The sequence below is a fragment of the Rhinopithecus bieti genome, unplaced genomic scaffold (assembly GCF_001698545.2).
Source record: "Rhinopithecus bieti isolate Rb0 unplaced genomic scaffold, ASM169854v2 scaffold_81617, whole genome shotgun sequence".
In the NCBI taxonomy this organism is placed as follows: domain Eukaryota; kingdom Metazoa; phylum Chordata; class Mammalia; order Primates; family Cercopithecidae; genus Rhinopithecus; species Rhinopithecus bieti.
This window is the reverse complement of record NW_016841754.1, coordinates 206,167-222,503: the sequence shown is the minus strand read 5'-3', so window position 1 is coordinate 222,503 and position 16,337 is coordinate 206,167. Positions and strand designations below refer to the sequence as shown.

At 43.2% G+C, this 16,337-nt stretch overlaps 1 protein-coding gene across 2 annotated transcripts in view; it reads left to right on the top strand.

Annotated features, from left to right (window-relative positions):
* The window catches only part of FMNL2 (formin like 2), a 323,435-nt gene extending 307,584 nt beyond the window's left edge, over window positions 1–15,851 (top strand). Inside the window, exons 23-28 of one of the 2 annotated variants that reach the window (XM_017866074.1) lie at window positions 2,511–2,674; window positions 3,647–3,748; window positions 5,824–5,922; window positions 6,510–6,633; window positions 11,491–11,537; window positions 13,818–15,851. In XM_017866074.1, coding sequence (XP_017721563.1) covers window positions 2,511–2,674; window positions 3,647–3,748; window positions 5,824–5,922; window positions 6,510–6,633; window positions 11,491–11,537; window positions 13,818–13,856 — 575 coding nt within the window. In that variant the 3' untranslated portion in view covers window positions 13,857–15,851. The remainder of the gene's footprint in view (window positions 1–2,510; window positions 2,675–3,646; window positions 3,749–5,823; window positions 5,923–6,509; window positions 6,634–11,490; window positions 11,538–13,817) is intronic. The other variant, XM_017866073.1, reaches the window with a different exon arrangement.
* Window positions 15,852–16,337: the final 486 nt, after the last annotated feature.

Here is a 16,337-nt window from a genome sequence, read left to right as displayed (position 1 = left end):
ATTTATCCAGTGAACACCTTTGAGTGCCCCACATGTACTTGGCACTATCATAAGTGTTAGAGAATCAAGGATAAGACAGTGTGAGTCTACTGAGGGAAAAACCTACTGCACTGTTTTAGTAGGTTGGTGCAAAAGCAACTGTGATTTTGGACTGTGAGTTTTCAATCATTATAACTAGCTCAAACCCATCTTTATTATGGCCAGACACGGTGGCTCATGTAATCCTAGCACTTTGGGAGGCTGAGGCAGGTGGATCACTTGAGGTCAGGAGTTTGAGACCAGCCTGGCCAACAAGGCGAAACCCTGTCTCTACTAAAAATACAAAAATTAGCTGGGCATGGTGGCACACTCCTGTAATCCCAGCTACTTGGGAGGCTGAGGCAGGAGAACTGCTTGAACCTGGGAGGCAGAGGTTGCAGTGAGCCGAGACTACACCACTTCACTCCAGCCTGGGTAAAAAGAGCGACACTCCGTCTCAAAAACAAACAAAACACATCTTTATTAATCAAAATAGGAACTATTAATATCAATACATTTTTGCCAATGAGAAATAAGTTTGTATATTCATGTAGTGAAAAAAATCCGTGCTTCTAGATTCAACAACTCTTGGAAAGCATTTTCTGCATCCTGCTGGCAGTGGAAGCATTTTCCCTGCAAAAAGTTGTCGAGATGCTTGAAAAAGTGGTAGTCGGTTGGCAAGAGGTCAGGTGAACATGGCGGATGAGGCAAAGTTTTGCAGCCCAGTTTTTTTCAACTTTTCAAGCGTTGGTTGTGCAGTGTGTGGTTGGGTGTTGTCATGGAGAAGTGGGCTCTTTCTGTTGACCAATGCTGGCTACAGGCGTTGCTGTTTGGGGTACATCTTGTTGATTTGCTGGCCATACTTCTCAGATATAATGGGTTTCGCTGGGATTCAGAAAGCTGTAGTGGATCAGACCGGCAGCAGACCACCAAACGGTGACCATGACCTTTTTTTGGTGCAAGTTTGGCTTTGGGAAGTGCTTTGGAGCTGCTTCTTGGTCCAACCACTGAGCTCGTCATTGCTGATTCTCATATAAAATCGATTTTTGGTTGCATGTCATAATCCGATTGAGAAATGGTTCGTTGCGTAGAAGTGGAGGAAGATGACACTTAAATGATTTTTTAAAAAATTTTCTCTCAGCTCATAAGGCACCCACTTACTGAGCTTTTTCACCTTTCAAATTTGCTTTAAAAGACTGTAGAATGGTTGATGTTGAGTTATTCAGCAACTTCCTGTAGGGTTCCAAGAGGATCAGCTTTGATGATTGCTCTCAGTTGGTCGTTGTCAACTTCTGATGGCCAGCCACCAAGCTCTTCATCTTCAAGGCTTGCGTGTCCTTTGCAAAACTTCTTGAACCATCAAATGCATTGCCAAATTCATTGTTGATGTTGCGAGTTGTCTCCAGTGCTTTACAACCCATTCTGAACTCAAATAAGAAAATCGCTTGAATTTGCTTTTTGTCTAACGTCATTTCTGTAGTCTAAAATAAATATAAAAAGCAAGTAATACGTCATTAGCAAAAAAAGTGAGAAATGTGCATTAAAATGATGTATAACATAACCACATTTAAGAATGTATTCCAATATCAAACAGCGTATTTCAGCAAACTGCAGTTACTTTTGCACCAATAATTTGTCCACGTGCAGAGCTGAGTCAGGCAAGGAGGCCCAGAGCTGGGACCCAGCACCCCACAGAAGCTGCTCAGGAGGTTCTGGGGGAGTGCCTGCCCTGGGAGGGGCCACACTGCAGACAGAAAGGTTCATACTTATCCTTTCTGAATAGGGAGAGGTTGTTAAAGAAGCTGTGCAAGGCTGCTTTGGGTCCTAGTAATCAATACAACCTATGGTCAACAGACAAAAGGCTGCCCCCTGCTTGAGAGTCAGAGAAATGCAAAAAGAGTTTATAGGCTAGACAGTGGCTCATGTGTATAATCCCAACACTCATGTCAGGGCAGGAGTTTGAAGGTGCAGTGAGCTTTGATGGAACCACTTAGGTGCAGTGAGCTTTGATGGAACTACTGCACTCCAGCCTGGATGACATTGTGAGAACTTTTCTCTAAAACACACAAAACCTTAGGCTTGCTGCAGATAAGGACCGCTGAGCCTAAGGGCCCACGCACAGGCTATTTCTTGTAAGAGAAATGGAAGAGTTTTGTGCAAGTGTGGGATTTAGAGTCCTCAGTTGTTACCTGAACTCCTCTGCCACCTACTAGCAGTGTGACCAAGGGCAGGCCACGGAACCCCTTTATGCTGCTTTTGCTCATTGGCAAAATTACCTAATGATGCAAAAGAACTAGTGAATGCAAAGAATGTAATGTAGTGCTTATAATGCTTCTTTGTATTAAAAGATCTCTGTGCCAAAAGCTGGAAACTAGGTTTAGGGCCCTTGGGTAAGCCTAAGAATCTCCTGAGAACTTGGCCCAGCAGTCAGACTCGCTGTGGTTGTGACTTTCCCCATTGAGTTTCACTGGGATGTTCTTTCTCTGCTTCAGTCTCCCTTGAGAATGTTTTGCTGGATGTCAAGGAGCTCCAGAGGGGAATGGACTTGACCAAGAGAGAGTACACCATGCATGACCACAACACACTGCTGAAGGAGTTCATCCTCAACAATGAGGGGAAGCTGAAGAAGCTGCAGGATGATGCCAAGATTGCACAGGCAAGTATCGGTGCCCCCGAAACCTGTGAAGAGGCTGCATCCATTAAAGCTGCCTGTGGTGCAGGCCCTGGATTTGGGGAGAAATGTTCCATTTCTCTTGGTTTGTGGAGGGTAGATTTCTTGTGTAGCTATTGATTATTACAGGGGGACCATTCCCAGGGTTATTCTTGGAAGGGCCCCATCCTCATTGTCCTTTTCTAATTTGGGGCTCTCCACCCTGTCCCCCCCCATCTCCCCTTTCACTTCAACACCCACTCCATTGTGGGTGCTGTATTCAGTTCAACCCACATGCATCAGGCCTGTGCTCAGCAAAGCAGTGTTCCCTGTGTATTGGGTTTCTGTAGATCTTGTCCTCAGAAATCTTACACTATACTGGGGGTTGCTGATAGGCAGGCCTGCAAAACAGAATGAACAGTACATCATCAGCAGAGGTAGAGGCAAAGTTAGGGGATGGAGACTCAGAAAGCAGATTCAGTGGAAGGGCCTCTGGTTTGTGGCAGTCTTGTATCATAGAAGAGTTCAGGCAGAGACTGAGTGTCCCCTGTGTGAAGCTGTCATAGGGAGTGTTGAAGCAAGGGAGTGGGATTTAGGATCAGAGTGACTAAGATCCCTTTTGACCTTGTTGGTTTTAAGGGGTTCTGCCACGGCCTTTGGAAACTCTTGAAAGAAAGGTTTCCTTGTTTTGTATGTGGGGTGTGTGCGTGTGTGTGTGTGCATGCATGTGTGTAGAAGTGGCAGGAGGTCCTGCAGATGAATTCCTGTGCCCCACTATTGCATTCCTCGGATTGCCTCTGCTGAGGCATTTGGAGGAAACACAGAGGTGTTAGGCAATCTTGGGAGGTAAGGGAGGTACAGCAATGCAAGGCCATGGGAGCCTGTCTCGTGGCTGCTGCTTTGCGTCAGCGTTCCCCCCAGAGCATCCAGTTCAAATGCTGAACTAACGAAATTCAAGAAAAATTTGCTTCTTCACAGGATGCCTTTGATGATGTTGTGAAGTATTTTGGAGAAAACCCCAAGACAACACCACCCTCCGTCTTCTTTCCCGTCTTCGTCCGGTTTGTGAAAGCATACAAGGTATATGTTAAGGCCCTCCTTGCCCTTATTTCTCAAGCAAGCGCCCTCCTTAAGATGTGTCTGAGTCCCAGCTCTCTGCAGAGACCTCCCAGTTCCTATGGACAGCAGATCTGGGTGGCCTTCACGAGATAGCAGTCCCTGGCTCTGTGGAAGCTGAGGAACATTATGGTCCCTTTCTCCACCTAGCCAGTCCTCTGCCTCAGCCAGAAAACAAAGCTCTTGGCAGCCCCCTTGGGGCAAGAGAGATGCTCCAAGACCACCGCTGCCCCAGACTGTTCATCTTGGCAGGCAAGGTGAAGGAACTGAAAATCCAGGCCTCTTGTGGAATTGTTTAATGCGTAGAAGTTAGCTGTGGCCTGTGGCAAAGGTGCATGATATAGCAGAGGTTAAAGAGAGCCTGCTTGTGTTAGTCCTAGCACAGGGCTTAGGACCTCTTAGACCAGCATTTCTCTAGTGTGGACTGAAGGATGGTGTTTTTAAGGATGGGCACTGTGTTTCTTGGGGTGGATCAGTAAGTGGCCCTTCCTTTAAATGGGAGGCCCTCTTGGACATAATCCAGGGCTGTGGTCTTGAAAAAGCCTATGACTCAAAGAGGCATGTATCAGAAGAATTTGTCCACTTGAGAAATTACAAGAAGGTTGTTAGAAGATTTTAGCTGACCTTGGAAACACCTCAATCTATATCCTTCAGGTTTGTCTGCATGTAGCACTGATAACATTGGTGGAGGTAGGAGGAATGTTTATTGCAGAGGGGAGGAGGGATGTGGCAGGGTTCTCTACACTTTTGAGAAAATTCCCATTGGAAATAGGGGGACACTTCTCTAACACCACTAGGGGCTGCTGGCTCTGGAAAATCATTATCGGGCCTTTTACTAAAACTCAAAAAGTCAAAATATTTTTAGCCCATCTTCCCTCAGCATGACTTACTTAATGTAGCAGTAGAGATACAAGCTGCTGGTAGAGGGAACATGTCTGTGGCAGCCAGGGTGAACAGAAACACGGCACAAACTCCATGTGCCAGACTCTGAGAACTTGCACGTGACGAGAAGGCTGCAGGCCACCAACTGCTGCTGTCTGCAGTGCTTGGTAGCCCAAGCCCACTGGCTGGCTGTGCTTATGTGCTGCAGAGATAGCCTGTGCTGTGCCATTCTTTTCTCACGAAAACATGTAAGTCTAAGGTCAAAAGAGAAAATATATTTTAAAATCGGCTAAGACAGGTTGGGAAGTGGCTGGGGTTTTTCTCAAAGCCTGAGGCATCAGCAGGGATATGGGTGGAGCAGAGGAAACTTTGTAGGGACTTAGTAGGCACAGGTTGGGGTTTTAGGACATCATCCCTCTCATATAGACCAAAATGAAAACAAAAGCAATGGAGACCCAAATGTAAACTTTATTACTGATAACAGCTGGGCTGGAAGATGTGGTGTCTGTGACCTACTTCAGCTGCAAATTAGGTAGGTGACCTATCCATCAGTTCACAGCTTGACAACTAGAGGTCTCTTCAGGGAGGCCAGCTTCAAAAGAAAGACTGCCCAAGAGGGCTGAGCTGAGGTGAGCCTATTCACTTTCTTCTAGATTCATCAGACTAGTCACACTGCCTCCCTTGGGAAGGAGTGAGGCATGGGAGAGTCCAAGAGTGTCACTCTGGCGAGGCCATGAAAAGAAATGAGGGTTTTTGCCTAAAAATAGGCAGAAAGCAGAAGAATCTTAGATCCTGCTATCAGAGGAGCTCTAGGTAGGCAGACTGTCTCTGAAAGGAAAACAAAATCACTGAGCACAGCTGCCAGGATGGTAGGTGCCCACCAGTGTGTGGGACAGAGACTAAGAGGAAGTTCAAACAGGGAGAGGATCATCAGGAAAGGGCTTCTGGATGAATCTCAGCTCCCAGCTTTTAAAGAGATGTGACAGATAGCGTAGCCCAGAAGCAGAGCTAAATACAGGCATGAAGTGTAGATCTTCTCAACCTTCCATTTATTCTAATTCTCAACTCACTAAGGATGCCTGAAGAATAACTTTTAAAAATCTTGGTTGCTATCATTCCCATTAACATGATCTTTCTGGTTCTTTTGATTTATCCAGCAAGCAGAAGAGGAAAACGAGCTTAGGAAAAAGCAGGAACAAGCTCTCATGGAAAAACTCCTGGAGCAAGAAGCTCTGATGGAGCAGCAGGATCCAAAGGTAAGAAATGCCACGCTCATGAGACAGGTCCGTGAGGAGAGGCTGAGAGGGTTCTTTAGAGCAAGCCATAGGAAGGACCAGCAAGCCAAGTGTGCCCAGGATCCTCATCACTTCCTTCTGGTGCCTGGACACTTGGCAAATGGAAATATGGTCATTACTTTGTTCCACAACCACTGGAATGAGGCTAAGAGCATGTTTGTGTAGCATATCCAAGCTCATAGACATCTGGAAATGAGTTGGATATACAGAGAGGCCACACCAGATGACCCAGTGACGGAAGGGCTTAGAGCATAAAGGCTGGCAGTACATAAAGTTTTCTTCATTGTGATCCCTGGTAACACAGTTGACGTCTGTAGTCGTTACCAGTTGTCTCTTGTTGCCGCGAGGTGAAGTTTTGTGTGTTTGTTAGTGAAAGTTTCTGTTTCCTTCCCAAAAACTTGAGTTTTCTGCATTTGAGCAGAATGTGGGATGTGTGTGTTTTTGGCCAAAGCTGCTTATTAGTAACATAATGCTCAGGCACATTTTGCATTTTCACAAACTCCTAATGGGTGCTGTCCTCACTAATCTCTGCCCTTCTTTCTTCTCAGTCTCCTTCTCATAAATCAAAGAGGCAGCAGCAAGAGTTAATTGCAGAATTAAGACGACGACAAGTTAAAGATAACAGACATGTATATGAGGGAAAAGATGGTGCCATTGAAGATATTATCACAGGTAAAAGATACTTCTTCACTGTGGCTCGTGGAGATCCCACTGGCCTTACCTAGACTGGGATGCATGCAGATTTTGCAGCTTCTTTTGTCCAGGGTTGTTAAGTTCATTAGTTGACTTTATTGACACCCAGAGTGATGCAGACAGGGTCTGAAGTCTGTTAAAACAGCAGCATGTATACTGCCCCAATACTCTGCATTGGAACCCTGCAGGTTTCAGCCGAGCTCCTTGATTTAAAGGATTTCCATTGTTATTGATATGTCATAATGCTCCATTTTTTTTTTCCCTCGCGGCCACACCTAGCCACCTGCCTGATTAATAAACACTGTGAACAAGACCCATTCAGCAATGTACTAATCACAGTCCATGAATGCTCTTTAAAAGCCTCTTTACTCATTCAAAGTAACTGAAGTCAGTAGGTACTTTAATTTGGATGAGCCAACAGGCTTCCAGCCCAGGGTTGGGAACTAGTTTTATCAGCCAAGAATTGTGTTAACCCAGCCTGGTTCTTGTCTGATTAAATTAGCTTAATGCTATCTCCTCAAACCAATTCTGCCAGATTTCTGTACTTCCTTTTACAGATCAGAATAATAACTTGGGCACTAGTAGCAGAGGCCACAAGTGACTTTTCTTTCATATCTGTTGCACATGAATGTTGCTTGTAAGCTTCCAGATGCTTATAGCTTTTTATAATGGGACAGTCCAATAATATGCAGAAGTACTGAAAATAGTATGATGAGGTCCCATATATCCCTCATCCACTTCAAAAATTATGAACTCATGGCCAGTCTTGTTATACGTACATTCTACCTACCCCCATATCCAACCCTTGACAACCAAGACGTAGAATTTCATTTGGAAATATTTCAGTATGTATCTTCAAAAGGACTCTTATAAAAACAAAAACATACTTTACACCATTATCACATCTAACCAAGAATCCCTTAATATCAGATATCTGATATTAAGTTCACATTTCCCCAACTGTCCTGATTTTTAAAAATAGAATTCCTAGACTCTTGATGTCTCATTTCTTTTATTTTATTTTGAGACGGAGTCTCGCCCTGTTGCCCAGGCTGGAGTGCAGTGGCGCTATCTCGGCTCACTGCAAGCTCCACCTCCTGGGTTCACGCCATTCTCCTGCCTCAGCCTCCCAAGTAGCTGGGACTACAGGCACCTGCCACCACGCCCGGCTAATTTTTTTTGTACTCTTAGTAGAGACAGGGTTTCACCATGTTAGCCAGGAAGGTCTCAATCTCCTGACCTCGTGATCTGCCCGCCTTGGCCACCCAAAGTGCTAGGATTACAGGTATGAGCCACCGCGCCCGGCCTGTCTCATTTCTTGTTATAGCTTAGTGAACATTGTACACTGGGATCCTAAATGGTCAAAACCACGAATTTTTTTCTCAACAGCTCAAACCCAGGGAAATTAAATACATAGGTTCAGTGATTAGGTAGATTAGACAGATTAAGAAGGAAGTGAATAATGAATTCCCTGCCAGATTAAAGCAGTGTAGGTCTTAAGTGGATAGTCAGTGGCTGATGCAAATGCCATTCTCTACACATGGCACACACACTCTGCACGTGTGCCTGTTGGTATTTCAGTGTACATAATGCAGGGGCTTGTAGATGCCCCCCCAGATAAAACCTTCAATATAGCACCTCTCCTTGCCTCCTCCATGCTGGGGGAGAAACTCCACTCTAAGCAAGACCAGGAACAGACTTCCTTCCTAGGTAAGCACTTTTTGGTCTCAGTGCCATAAAATGAACTTGTAGTCAGGGAAGCATCCAGCCTTGCTCATTAAGAACTTGGAGTTCCTGGCCGGGTGCGGTGGCCCATGCCTGTAATCCTAAGTACTTTGGGAGGGTGAGGCAGGTGGATCACTTGAGGTCAGGACTTCAAAACCAGCCTGGCCACATGATAAAACCCTATCACTACTAAAAATTCAAAAATCTTAGCCAGGCATGGTGGCTGGTGCCTATAATCCCAGCTACTTGGGAGGCCGAGACAGGAGAACTGCTTGAACCCGGGAGGTGGAGGTTGCAGTGAGGTGAGATCGCGCCACTTCACTCCAGCCTGGGCAACAGAGCGAGACCCTGTCTTAAAAAAACAAAGCAAAACAAAAAAAAACAAAGAACTTGGAGTTCCTTTTTTATTAGCATGTCCTCCATCCCAATTACACCTGGCTTTATAAAATGAATGTAATGTACGTTTTCTATTTGCTTGATCTAAGTCATTAATCTACTAGAAGAGGGGAATGAATATCTGTTTATAGGGTGGTTTTATCCTCCTTGGAACATTTTCATTATTCTGACTCACCGCCAAAGCCCAGATAAACCCTTGTCGCTTTATGAACTAACTTGAGTATATATTGCCTTCCCCTTTTCCTGGCCCGTCTCCCAACCCCCCATCCCCCCATCCCCATCCCAGGTATGATAACAATGCACTAACCATGTATCTAATGCAATAGAATCTTTGGCTTTTTATCTCTTCGTTTGTGTTGTTTGGCTGTCATTTTCAATGCAGTGCTGAAGACTGTGCCCTTTACTGCTCGCACCGCCAAGCGTGGCTCTCGGTTTTTCTGCGAACCTGTTCTCACTGAGGAATACCATTACTAAACTATCACTCTTTCTCACCTGATGCTCTTAAAAGGTTGCTACAGGTTTTTTGATCTCTTATGTCCCCCTCTGTGTGTCTGTCAGGGCCCACCAACATGCTAGCATGGTATTGCCATCTCCATCATGTTGTATTTTGTGTTGCTCTCATGCTGCATGGTTTTGCATTTCAATCATTATTGCTCACTCACTGCCACTTTCAATACATGTATGTATTCACATTGCTGTAACAGTCTGGGTGTGTTTGACAGTTGAATTCATAGAATTGTTCACAGAAATTTTCAGAAAAATAGAGCAAAAATACTAAGAGCACTTCTTTGAGAATCAGGATTGGTACCAAGTAGATTGCTTATAAGATTTTTGAGCTAATGTCTTTCAACACAATATAATAGCCATTAATAACAATAACTGCTATACCTAACGTATTAAGAACTTACTGTGTTCAGGTTGGATGCGGTGGCACACACCTGTAATCCCAGTACTTTGAGAGGCTGAGGCAAAAGGATCACTTGAGCCCAGAAGTTTGAGACCAGCCTGGATAACATAGTAAAACCCCATCTTTACAAAAAACACAAAAATTAGCTGGGCGTGGTAGTGCACACTTGTAATCCCAGCTACCTGGGAGGCTGAGGTGGGAGCATTGCTTGAACCCAGGAGGTGGAGGTTGTGGTGAGTGGAGATCCTGCCACTGCACTCCAGCCTCGACAACAGAGTGAGACCCTGTCTCAAACAAAACAAAAAACAAAACAGAAACCCACAAAACGTACTGTTCTAGTAGGTTTACAGATATTAACCTAGCCCTTTTATCCCGTACCCAGTTAATATGCTTTGATAGCATAATCACCTGCCATATGAAAGTGCTCAGGAATGCAAAGTGTTCTAAAGTACAAAATGACTTGCAGAAGGAACTGTAAACTATGCACAGCTGCAGATTGGGCCTTTCTTAACTCTCTTATACGTCCACAGTGTGATGGAACTCGTAATACGAGCTTAACACAGGGAGCCCTTTTGACCTAGCTTGTATATGTAGATATAGGCAATCCATAGCTTTATGACACCCTACCTTAGGTAGGCCACCTCTATTCCTTCTGAATGTCATGCCCATGTTCAACTATCAGTAATTCCATGTTGGAGCAAAGCTGTGAGGCAGGACATGAATACAAAGGCTTAGATGCTCCCACTGTCATATCTCATTCACGTATCTTCACTGTTCCATGTCAAACCCACGCTATACCTTCTGTGATCAGATCACATCTTGACCTGCTTCTTTGGTCAGGATGGTGGCACCAGAAATACTAACAGCAAATATCATTGGAAAATGCCACTGTTTTTAAACTGGGGGGAAAAAAACGATCAAACTTTTCAAAGTAACTTCCTGGGCTTAGTTCTTGATGCCTAATAAGAAACGAACTTCTCAGGCTGGGCGCGGTGGCTCAAGCCTGTAATCCCAGCACTTTGGGAGGCCGAGACGGGTGGATCATGAGGTCAGGAGATCAACACCATCCTGGCGAACACGGTGAAACCCCGTCTCTACTGAAAAATACAAAAACTAGCCGGGCGAGGTGGTGGGCGGCTGTAGTTCCAGCTACTTGGGAGGCTGAGCCGGGAGAATGGCGTGAACCTGGGAGGCGGAGCTTGCAGTGAGCTGAGATCCGGCCACTGCACTCCAGCCTGGGCAACAGCGCGAGACTCCGTCTCAAAAAAAAAAAAACGAACTTCTCTTCAGTGTCTAGTTGATTAGCAAAGAGACAAGGGGAAGCACATACTCTAACGGGACATAGCCATTGACTCCTGTGCTGAGATTGACATGGAATTGGGTATGTGTTTATTTTGTGGCATAACTATTCTATGAATTGCACTTATGTATGTTCTTCTATCTCTAATAGCAAAGGACATAGAGTGTCATTGCCTGCTCTGCAGTGTACTTACCCACCAGTGCTTATTAACAGGCTAGAAAACTTGTCATCTGCTTGGCTGATGTTTGTATCAGTTTTGCTGCTGGACTACATCTTTCTGGAGCCAATCTTCAAAGCAGCTTGGAACTGGGTGGTCAGAGAGCTGGGTGGGAAGATGCACTCATCCTTCCCTTATTTGATCTAACACTTCTTGTAGTAATGGCTTCCCATTCTCTTCCTCTGTTGGCTAACATGCCTGGGAATGTTGAGCACTAAGTTGAGTTGCTTTCCATTTTCATCCCATTTTTTCTTAACCATCATTTTGTGTTTTTGTTTTTTTTCTGTTTAGCCTTAAAGAAGAATAATATCACTAAATTTCCAAATGTTCACTCGAGGGTAAGGATTTCTTCTAGCACACCGGTGGTGGAGGATACACAGAGCTGGCAAGCATCACTTTTTACTTAGCTTCCTCCTCTCTCTGTATGCAGATCAATGATTTCAATCTATGGCTGAGGGTAATACTGGTGAGAATCTGACCAGGGAGTTTTTGTACCTCACACTCCAATGATGCAGGGATTGAGCCTCTCTACTGGACTCTTTCTCAGCCTGCTTTTAACTTCTCAAGTGTGATGGCTTGGGCAAGGGTATTTGCTGATGATTGTATTTGCTTTGAGTGCTGGGCTGTCCTTCCCTTACCCCCGTCTTGGCCTTTGAGTTACTCAGTTAAACCCATTTTGATCTGAAGCGACTGAAATCAGGTCCTGGCCAGGGAATATGAACTAAAGCCTTTTGAAGGATTAAGATCTTTAGAACTAATTGCTCGGTTGAAGAACCACAGAGCTACATATGAGGCAAAAGTGTAATTCTGGCCTTCCATTGCCAGTGTGGGATAGGAAGCAGAGGCTTGAGAGGATTGGGGTATGTAAAACTATTTTTTCCTTAAATTTAAGAGTAGAGGCTGGGCACGGTGGCTCACACCTGTAATCTGTAATCCCAGCATTTTGGGAGGCCAAGACAGGCAAATCGCTTGAGTTCAAGATCACCCTAGGCAATGAAGCGAAACCCCCGTCTCTACAAAAAAAATACAAAAGTTAGCCAGGCATGCTGGCAAATGCCTGTAGCCCAGCTACGCGAGAGGCTGAGGTGGGCATATCGCTTGAGCTCAGGAAGTGGATGCTGCAGTGAGTAGATATCCACCACTACACTCCAGCCTGGGTGACAAAGACTGTCCTCCCCCGACAACCCCCCAGGAAAGAGTAGGGCAGGGTCACACAAATTCCCATGAGTCAAGGAGCCAGGAAGGTAACAGGCCTGGTAGGAACTGTGCTGAACCTAGAGCACAAATCTTAGCTCCAGCTTCTTTTTGCTGTGTAGGAATTGGGGCCCGGTTTTGCCAGATCTTCCAATTTTTCAAAGAAGCCAGAAACCCAGGTCTTTATGTTAATTACCAATTTAAACATCAGGAAACTTTATTTTAAAATGTGAGGGGGGGCACCGTGGAGCAAACATTCTGTGGGTCAAATGTGGTCCATCAGCTCCACTTTCAACTTGTTGAGTAGATAAAGGGATACAAAGGATTCAATTTGATTTAATTCTGTTATTTGTTTGTATTTCCCTTTCTAAAGATACCATGTATTCTAGCAGAAGTCAACAATACTAAGCTAATGAAAGGGAATTAAATACTAATTAAACAAAACAAGAGGAAAAGTATAAAGCCTGCTTTACTTTTTGCACTATGCCCTGACTTCATCAAAGGGAGGCTGCATAGCCTAGCCTGCTGGCTAGGTTACCTGACTTACTCAAGAAAGCTTGCCTTCATACTGAGTTCTTGCATAAAATTCCTCTGCTCATCCCTTCATGACGACAGAGCAATGCCTGTTTGGACTGGTATGCGGTGACTGATTCATTCATTTAACAAGGATTTTCTTATGCAGGAGGGCCCAGACAACTTCTCCTTGCTGACATAACGTAAAAAGTATTGGGTGGTAGAGCTCTGTAGTCCCCGCTTCTCAGGAGGCTGAGGTGGGAGAATCACTTGAGACTGGTTCAAGTCTGGCCTAGACCACATAACAAGACCTCATTTCTTAAAAAAGGTGGCCGAAAAGGATGTCAGGGAATAGATTATGTTAGTTTACATTTAATGGTTAATTGAACATTATTTTGTTTAAAATTTACAAAATAATAAACTCAGCTAGCTTAATGGAATGAAAATCGAGTCCCTTATCTGCAAAGTGAAAGCCTTTAGGTTCTTGTTACAACTGCAAGGATAAGATGGGACAGGACAGTCTGGTTTATTAATTTTGCAGTGTAAAATTTACTGCAATTACTGTTTATTCATTCAGGCTTCCAGAAACAAAAAAATTAAGCAACAGCTGCTTCTAATTTAAGAAACATTTCAAAGTAAGACTTCAGCTAGACTCTGGCCAGTGACAGAAATAATCTGTATTTTTCTCTCAAAGTCCTAGAATCCTACCAGTATTACACCCTATTTTGTTTGATTGTAAATATTGAAGGCAAATGTTTATGTCTTTGATTCAATGCTCGGTGAGTTTGAAGGGCCCATTAGCTGACTTTTCCACACAAGCTGCTTTGATTGGCTGCCAGCTGGCCTTTGTCTTGCTTAGACACATGCTATTAAAGGTTGCTATTCTCTCACTGGCACTCTCCTCTTTACAGATCTTAGAAACCAACCATACAGACGAGCCGATGCGGTGAGGAGAAGCGTCAGGCGGCGCTTTGATGATCAGAACTTGCGTTCTGTTAATGGTGCCGAAATAACAATGTGAACCTGAGACCGGCCTGCATGAATACAGGGTGTGCGTGAATGAAATTGCCCACATGAACTTTATGTGCTACCATTTAACTGCAGCCTTGTACACACAAAAAATATTCTTAAGGGCTCAGATTTAGCAAACACAAAATAATTTTAAAATGAGCTCTCCTTTCAACCCTTGTTAACAAGTGCCTAAAAATGGAAGTACCTGTTCAGATTAATCAAAGCAATAGGATTTGATTTGATTAGGTATCTTTTTACACCAGTATGTTATTGTTTTTTTAACCAAAATGTAAATTTCTTATTAAACTCATTACCTGCCATTGTGATTGTCCCATGATGGCCCACCTGGTTTCCTGATGTTGTAAATAACATGAATGCATCTGCTGTGAGTCCTTTGCTGAGATGTCTTTGAAGGAATTTTGTTTTAGCCATATCCATCAACTTTGTATTTTACTTGCAACTTGGAAGAAGGAAAAAGTCACATGATGAGACTCCTTGTGTCTATAACCAGGCCCTGGCAAAGTGCAAACAGGATGCAATTGCAGTGGCACAAAGGTCACTCAACCCTTTGTTTCCAGTTTCACATTCTACTACTACTGTGCTAGAGAACGATGCTCTGTGAGAGGCATTCACCGGTATGAATGTGGGGATATAATGTATAAGACTTATTTGTAGTACTGTGTTCTTCAGCTAGAGGCAGCTTTTAAATAATGCAAGTGTATTTATTAGCACTAAAATTAACATCTCAGTAATCAGTATTAGCATTTCTGAGGACCATTATTAATTCTGAGAACAGAAACTGGTGCCTTGCAAGGAAGAAGTTTACTAGCTCTATTAATAAGCATTCAAGGTTACATCTGCTAGCAGAGTAGTGTTAGGAACCTGGCCTTTTTCTCCTCTGACAATCGCAATTTTTTCTTATTTTCTGTAAATTGGAGAAGATACACTTGGCATTGTGTATCAAGGCTAACTTGTTCATGCATTTCCCAGACTACTTATGGGGAACTGCAGTTTAAGTTGCTAAAAAGTACTAACGTGGTATTAAGCTTAAATAATATGTAATGGGACTAAATGGCCCACTAAGCCACTGTTATTTTTCCTTCCTCTCTGGCAGGGCACTTGATCCATTCCAAAGTCAAAAACTGGACTGAAGCTAAATTTGTACTTTTCATAATATACATTCTGCTTCTGGCTTATCTTCTTGGTACATCAATATATTAATTGTAAAGTTTATTGTATAGTATTTAACCGCTGAAGTTCCTATTTTATGTTGTGCTTATGTGAACCCCTTGGTGAAGGTCCCTTTTCCTTGGATGTGTAGTTATATGATCTTTTTAAATGTACAGATATTTTGCTATAAAATTGGTGCAGTTTTTTATGGTTTTTACACTTCTCTTTAATTCCCACCTAAGCCTCTGGGTAATATTGTAAATATTGTTTTAAAATGCATCAGCCTATGCTATACAATCTGAATGTTATTTTAACTTATAGTTTTTTTTTAATATATATATTTAACTACAAGGACAGTTTAGGGAACAAGTTACCTACCACATTTCACTTTAGTGTACCTATTTACAGAAAGATTAAACTGCCACCTGCAGGCACATTCCCATATATGTGTACTTTAAAAAGAACATGCCAAGATTTTGTCTTTCTGTGGACTCAACAACATTCACTTTGATTAAAAATAGCAATTTGACCAAGTTGGACTTCCACTACAAAGCAGCTGTTTTCCAAAGTTCAATGCTGACATATATATGTTAAAATAATTTCCTATTTATTCATCTACAAATAGACAACGTTGGCATGTTCTTTTCTGTTTGTCTATTAATGGGCCTGCTTCTTAGCAATATTAGAATGTTTTATAAAAGCAATTCATGTTACTTTTCTGGTCTTTTCATGGCATATGAGCAAATAAACTATTTACACTACTATTCTGTAATATGTCATAATCTTTCAATGGTACAATTTAGGGGGTTTTAGCAATATTATGTGGACTTACTTACCTTCTAGAAACACATATATCTATCTTGCTATTTGAACTCAGAATCCAAATATACTTGGTAAACTTCAAGAAGGATTCCTCCCTATGTGAAAAATCTTGACCACTTGCTATATAAAACATAGAAAATGGATCTTGGAAATAAGACTACATCTCCAAAATTGTATTTAGAAACATACAGCTTCTGGGGAAACAGCACCTTTGTTTGGTGAAATGCCACAACCCCCCCAGCAGTCCCACCAAATGTTTCAATTAGGACGTTGTACAAATAAAGATAATAGGCTATATATGAACTGCACAGTTAACACTGCACCCAACAACCATACCAGTTGTCAAGGTGCACAAGCAGTTTGGCCCCCACTGCACAAATGGACTTACAGTTGTAAGAAAACTCCCATTCATCAAAAGTTTATGTGTA